The sequence below is a fragment of the Aulonocara sp. 'chitande type north' Nkhata Bay genome, linkage group LG8 (assembly GCF_057382095.1).
Source record: "Aulonocara sp. 'chitande type north' Nkhata Bay isolate Kocher_YH1m ecotype deep benthic linkage group LG8, A_spYH_male_GT1.1, whole genome shotgun sequence".
In the NCBI taxonomy this organism is placed as follows: Eukaryota; Metazoa; Chordata; class Actinopteri; order Cichliformes; family Cichlidae; genus Aulonocara; species Aulonocara sp. 'chitande type north' Nkhata Bay.
In genome coordinates, this window is record NC_141351.1 from 8910449 (window position 1) to 8918064 (window position 7616).

At 38.4% G+C, this 7616-nt stretch overlaps 1 protein-coding gene across 1 annotated transcript; it reads right to left on the reverse strand.

Moving 5' to 3' along the window:
- Nucleotides 1-75: 75 nt before the first annotated feature.
- Nucleotides 76-7609, reverse strand: tsr3 (TSR3 ribosome maturation factor). The gene is made up of 6 exons (XM_086303276.1): nt 7191-7609; nt 6792-7002; nt 5486-5679; nt 5210-5380; nt 745-799; nt 76-525 (listed from the first exon to the last, which is right to left on the reverse strand). Exons 1-6 carry the CDS (start codon nt 7309-7311, stop codon nt 387-389), a joined length of 891 nt encoding a protein of 296 aa, XP_086159402.1. The 5' UTR covers nt 7312-7609; the 3' UTR covers nt 76-386.
- Nucleotides 7610-7616: the final 7 nt, after the last annotated feature.

Genomic DNA, 7616 nt, shown 5'->3' on the forward strand with positions numbered 1-7616 from the left:
TTAAGTGAAGAAGCACTCCTAAATACCCAAACTGACAAAAATGACCAATATCCATAAAACGCTTTGTGTGAAACTGAAACTGTGGCAACCAAGTATATTTCAACAAACAAGTTTAATCCAATAAATGTTTTGTCAATAAACCAAGAATATAATGTGTAAATGTCAGTAATAATAATAATAATAATAATAATAATAATAATAAACACCCTTATTTTATTTCTATTTAGTTGACATGCATCAAAGTTCATTAATTTACGTAGACATATAAGCAAACAAAACAAAACATAACCATTCATATGTGCCAAAATATTTTTTGAGCATTTTAAAACAGTCGTGTATTAAAAAGAACCCAAGGTTGAAATATAATTTAGTGTAAAGTCTTTGATTCAATCCTCCTCTTCATCATGGTCATGTGAGCTTGTTTTTGTCTCCTCATTGCTTTCCGTTTCTTCATCTTCTGCCTCATCTTCGTCATCTTCCTCTGTGGAGTCTGTGTCCTCACTGGAGTCATCTTCTACAGGTGCACTAAACACAAAAATGAACCCAGTAAACATAGGAAACAAATCGTTAAAGCCTATTTTAAGAGAATTCTTGCCATTTTTAAAATTATGCTGGTAATTTTTATGCCATATAAACATCACCACTAAGAGAACTAACTTATATAAAGTCAAATATAACCAAAGTTTTCTTGGTACATTTATTCAATTATTGTAATAGATACGTGAATGCTAGATGAATACTTACCACTGACGTCTGTTGAGATTCATGCATTCTACTCCAGAGTTAACATCAAATGGATCTATGAACAAAACAGATGTGTAGCTTTCATTACGAGGGCAGTTAATTCAGCACTACAGGTCACTCAGCAACAAAAATACACATCCAGATTCTAGACATTTCCAGACAATCAGCCTGGATACTGACTTCCTAATCACAGCCAGATGTGTTCAGAGATGCAAGCAAAATTAAATGAGTCAAAATCCAATAAGGAAAGGAAAAAGAAACAACAAGGCAGCCTGATTACAAGGCAAGGAAACAATGCAAGGAACAGTTATATCAATGTCCACAGAATAATCAATCAGATAAAACAGTTCGTAATGACATTTATTTCCCCTTGGAATATTCATTACTAAGTGTCTTTAAAGTCTTAAGAATAATACGAGTTTTATATCTTATAAACAAATATGAGAACACTGGTTTCCCCGTGACAATTTAGCAAATGTGAGTCACAACAAGAAACTATAAAAATTATTCTAATTATTCATTAGCAATTACTCAGATTAAGCCATTTCTAAAGTGAACCTTTCCAAAATAAAAATACATTTGAATCAAACAGTTGATTATGACCAACAATACTGTGCAAAAATCCCTAATTTCTTAATATTTGCTTCCAAAGTGGTTTCAAGCAATAGTTCTCCAGGCTCTCTGAACCTCTTTCAAAGTTTGTCTTTGGATAGTGGCTGCTTTTTCACTCATTTTCAATCCAGTCCAATACCTGACCACCAAGCCACTTAACACAGACTCGTGAATTAATCAAGCACACAAAGGGACCCAACTCAAGAGATGACCTTTGTTGTTTCTACACTGCAGAAAATTAAGCCAAGAACCAACTTTAATTTGTATCTTTAGGCACTTTCTTGTTACAAAAACACATCATTTGTTCTCATTTATTTTGTTGAATTTATGAAAATCCCAAAGATAACAGCTTAACAAGCATGAAATAGTATTTTTACACCAACAAGGTGATTCCCAAAGAGCTTTTAGCTAAAACCTTGGCACATCTCGAAATGGTCTTCATATGTCCTTAAAGAATTTGAAGAAACTAGACAAATGGAAGACAAGAGAAAGTGGCAGGCCTAAAGATACTACCTACAGTAAACAGAAACATCTGGAAGTCATGTTTTAAAGAAAGATCCTTCTACTGCTTCATCAGCAATGCTGTCAGATGAATGGAATCCATGTCAAGAATCCATTTTTAAAGAAGGAAAACAAGAAGTACTGGACTGAAAAAAATGGAGTATTAAAATATTTTACATTTTTGATTCAAATCATCATCATTATATACAGAGAAGTTCAGGAGGTGCTGGGAAAATGTATCTCGCCAAAATTTACACACTTAAGAATGTACATTCAAATTTTCATCCACTATCTGGTGATACCACCATGTGGAAAGCATCTAACTGGCAACGCCTTCAATTTTTCAGCAAACACACTGCCAATGCAGTAATAGCATAACTGGATAGAAAAACAGACAGTTGAACACTATCAGTCATGGATCGGCCTCCCCAGAGCCTGGGCCTCAACATTACTGAAGCAGTATGGGATCTTCTTGACAGAGAACAGAACTAAAGGCAGCCAACATCCAAGAATGAATGTCCTTCAAGAAGCCTGGAGAACCATTTATGAAGACTACTTAAAGAAAAGGACCAGAAATCTAGTCAGAAATAGTTCAGGCTGTGTTGATGAATAAATGTGGTCACATCAAATATTCAATTTCAACCTCATTAGAATAGTATTAGCCTTATACGCTATATTTCCATATTTGTTTGCATGTGTCTGAATAAATCACTGCACCTACGTTGCATTTTCTACGCAAAATATGAAACACTCATGAGTGGCTCAAGATTTTTGCACTCAGGAGGTCCTTCAAGAACTAATTACCTTCGAAGTCATTTTTTTTCTAGTTTGTATTTGTTATTAGGAAATCTAAAGTGATGCAACAGCTAGCCACTTCAACACAACTTCCTGCTTTAGTCTTATTTTCTTGTTTCAGCCTCTTTGTTTTCTTTCTTTTCTGCTTTGCTGCTGTGTGATTTCTGCGTTCTGTTTTAGTGTTTTAGGGTTAACACTAGGGGTGCAACGATACACAAAATTCACGGTTCGGTTCGATACTTTGGTGTCACGGTTTGATATTTTTTCGATACAAAAAAATGTTCATGCATTTTTAATTTGTCATTTATTAAAATTATAAATATATATTTTAACTCAAAAGTACAGTTTTTAAATTTAACCCTAACCCTTGTGCGTGTTTTTTATTTTGACAGCGAATGCGCACCTGCGGACCACTTATGTGCAGCCCTGGTTATTTAGCTCATCATATCGCAGCCACAGAAATTCTTTTGTCCATGAAACCATAAAGCTGCACTTTCTTTTTGCCTTATAGTCTGATTTGTCATAACTTCTCCGTTTTGTGGTAAGCTTTTCTTTGGCTGTCACTTCTTCACCCTGACCTGTCTTATTTGGCTCAGCAGAACTGAAATGCTTTTACACGCTCACTCACATAAGCTCAGCGATTCTCTGCGCGATCAACCTCTCACATGTTTAAGCTGCGGGAGATTTCACTTGTCATGTTTGCATAGTAAGCTAACGATTAATAAGACGATGTCAGAGGAATTGGTGCACAAATTATCATCACTCACAGATCAGTGCTGTCGCTCTCTATACACAGTTCGCACGATTGCAAAGTGAAAGCAAAAAAACAAGCGCAAATTCAAACGCGACTTCAATATGTCACATATTGACAGTGGCTCACCGATGCCAATGACATAATTACCCAGCTACATTTCTGAAAGAATGCAAAAGCATTGACATATATTTTTCCTACAATAGCCCGACGGGCAGGGAAGAGATAGATTTTGGTAGCCCGACTGAAAAAAATCGCTAGCTCCGGGACGTCGGGCTAGCGATATTGCGAGCCCTGTATCTGATTGAGGAATCACTCATCTTTGGAAAAGAGAGTTTATTACAGAGAAATGTCTCTTTCCAAAATAAAAGCTATACTATCCGCTTCTTCTGGGCTATATTCTCAGCAGCATAAGGAGAATCATGTGCTAACAGCTGTCTAAATGACTCGGCTAAAGTTAGTAGCATGCTTGCTTTTTTTTGTCTGCTTCCACTTGTCTTTGCACTAGGATGATGTCGGCGTAAATGTGCAGTCATATTCGTTGTGTTCCCACTAGTGCTTTCAGGTTAATCTCGTTGAAATGACCTTAACGCCACAACACGGCAAATCTCCGTTAACGAGCTACCGCCGATCACTCCGTGCATGGGGCTAGACGGCCAACACGTTAACGAGCTAACTGCGCTAACACACTAGTTCACACCAATGTAATTGAGCATTGCATGGCACATCCAACATACTGTTTTACTTTAGTCCATGACTCGCTTACCTTCAGGGTCATACGTCACATGAAAACCAAAATAATTCCAAACGCCAGATCTGAATGAGGTTCAATTTGCCTGTTGCAAGTAGAGCTTAACTTCTGTCTCGCTAGCTTGCCCTGCGCTCTTCCTTCTGACTATGCTGTCTGTGTGGAGCGCTCAGTGGATCTGCGCTCGACAGTGCAGCCTAGGCGGAGTAGTCGAACGCAGATTCACTGAGCGCTCAACACAGACAGCATCGTCAGAAGGAAAATTTATAAAAGAAATTACAAATGTTGTATTGTTCATACATATGCGTACCGAACCGAAAGCACTGTATCGAACGGTTCAATATCGATACGAATATCGTTGCACCCCTAGTTAACACAGCTAATGTTTTACCAGTAACCCCAAAAGCCAATCAAAAGTTTCTTTGCCAGAAAAAAATCACTACTTTGTAGTAGGAGCTAATGCAAACACTGATGATCCATGCCCACTTTTAACTGCACTACAGCAGGTCTCATTTTGCACTAAATCATTTACATATTTTTTCCAAATTGTTATATTGTTATTTATTGTTATATTGTTTATTAGTTTCAGGTTGGCCATTTTTGTATTTTGCTCGTTTGTGTTGTTGTGTTTGCACATCTCTGTTGCTTGTGGGGCTCGCACACAAGAATTTCACTCGCATGTGCTGTGCCAGTGTGCCTGCACATGTGATGTGACAATAAAAAGTGATTTGATTTGATTTGATTTGATTTGTTGCTATCGCAACACCCAGTGTTTGCCTTGTTATTGTATGTTTCATATGCTATATGTTTTTTTTTTATTGTTCTTGCAACAGTTACAAAGATACAAAAATGCGACTAAAACTTAACAGTTACTAAAACTGGAAACTGTCATCTGAAAGCTCTTAAAGTCCAATAAATGTGATTTATTTAAGAGCCACTACTTGTACGTGAAGCCAAACTACAGCTAAAATAAGAAAGAGGTTGAACCAAAACACAGTGACCCTCTACCTCCACTGCTACACAAACCCAGACACTGCGTAGAACCCCAGGTTATTTACCAAACTCCTCCTCTTCCTCTGGTTTAGAAGTGAGAAACTCTTTCTCTACACCAAGGAGCTCTTCTTCCGACTGACAAGCAGCGTAGCGGCCAAGCAGGACTTTATTGAGCTCCAGAAACGTTGTCCCCCATTTAAATTTCTTCAATAAGAGCAATGCCAGTTCCTCAAAACCTGCAATATCAGAAACAATATGTCACAGTTTAACTGCCATAACCAAAACAAGACACAAAAAGCAGTTGCTGCGGTATTCCTGAATAACTAAACCTAAACCCTTACCTACGATGCAGAACGTGGCAGCAAAAGCTTCAACGCAGGACAACTTGCAAGGCTTGCCATAATTTACAGGGTTCGCAGCTACGAGGTATGGCAGTAACCTGGGATGACTTCCAACCATCTTATTGAAGGGTGTCTCCTCCAGTTTGGCCCAGGAGCAATCAATCACTGCGAGCCCATTGTTGGCCACAATCTCTCTGTGCAGACAAAACATGGAGAGAAAAAAATCGCTTTGGATTGCATCACAACAGTGACACAAATTATAGAATTTATTTAATTTTCATAACCAACAAAACACTTTGATATAGTAACATTTGTTTTAATATAACAATGCATTGGAATGTCTCAAGTTTTTAATATGCCTTATCTTTAAGATCAAGCTCTACATGGAGTAAATAATCAAGTAATAAACCTAAAAGGAGGGCCTTTACACTCAGGGGACACTTTATTAAGTACACTTTGCTAGTCCTGGGTTGTACCCCTTTTGCCTTCCCAACTAGCTTAATTCTTCATGGAATAGATTCAACAAGGAGTTTGAAACCTTGTTCCTCAGAGATTTTGGTCCATATCGACATGACAGAATATAACAGTTGTTGTAGATATACATCCATGATTCAAAACTTCTGGATTGAGATCTGGCAATTGAAGCTGTCATTTTACTACAGTCAAGAAACCAGGCTTAGATGATGGAAGCAGCTACCATGAGATGGGTACACTGTGGCCATAAAGGGATGGAAATCATCAGAAACAAAACTCAAGTAGTCTGTGGTGCTAAAACACTACTCTGTTGGTACTCTAGGGTCCAAAGTGTGCCGACAAAATATTTCCACACATTTACACCAGCAGCAGCAGCTGGACTTGCTGATACAAGGCAGGATGGATCCATGTTTTTGTGTTGTTTACCATCCAAATGTGTCAGCAGAAATCGAGACTCATCAGAGCAGGCAACATTTTTCCAAAAACTTTTGTTCAGTTTTGATGAACTTGTGTGAATTGTTGCCTCAGTTTCCTGTTCTTAGCTGACCCAGTGTGGTCTTCTGCTGCCGTATCTAATTTACTTCAAGAGTCCACATTGTATTTTAATAGATGTTCTTTTGTATTTCATGGTCCTAACGCGTGTTTATTTCACCTACTGTTGTTACTCTGAACACTGGCATCAAAAAAACATTTTCACCCTGAGAACACTTGTTAATGAGTAACTAAACAGGTGTGCATCAAAATGTGTATATAAATAGTTATATGAGGTGGTCTATGGCTACAGATTCTTTGATTTCATTGGCTGAAGTACAGAGGAAACAGCTGAACAAACCTGTCTGCTGGCGTCACATACTTCGTGCCCATTGGACTCAGTATGAGCCCGTTGAATCTCTGATTGAGTCTCAGGTTGCGTACAAAGCCCTTCCTCACCAACTTTCTGCCAGTACAACGTTTGGGATCGCAGTGACCCAACTCCCACATGGCAAGTGGGCAAGGAAGCTTCACCTGAGGGGCCTCTGCTCCTTCCTCCCTGTGAAGACTTGCTGAGGAGAGAAAGTTCACAATCTCAGATCTCTCAAGAGTTTACACCATATCGAGTGTTATCAGTCCTGAGCAATGGGCACTTTTTCCTAGTGTAAACAGCATTTCATGATGCTGACGCTAATGTAAATAGCATGCCTTACAGCCAACATGTTAAACATTTTTGCATTAGAAATAATCAATACACTACCTTCCAAAGCAGTGTGCATTTCTTCTGTAAAGGCCTCTAAAGATTTCCCTTTCATTTTGTGACGTTTGTCTTTGCCCTTGTTGTCAGGACGGACAAACTTTCCCTGCTTTTTTCGTCCCATGCTGCTAGTTAGTTAACTGTCACTGTCAGACTGTCACTGCAATGAACTGACCAAGAAGTATGACTTAAGCTATCTGGCTATCCTGCTGACAACAGTTTCGTCTAACAAAGAGAACTGCCCAAAAAAAGAGACGCAAAAACTTCTTATTTGCAATAGGAATTAGACATAAGCAACTTTCAAGACTTTATCACAAACTAGTAGTAGTCTCCTTTCATCCGGAAACACTTTCATATGAAGTATAACCTAGCTTGATTGGCTTCGTATCGTGGTAAGCACGTCGCAGTCCCATATGAAAAACACGCATG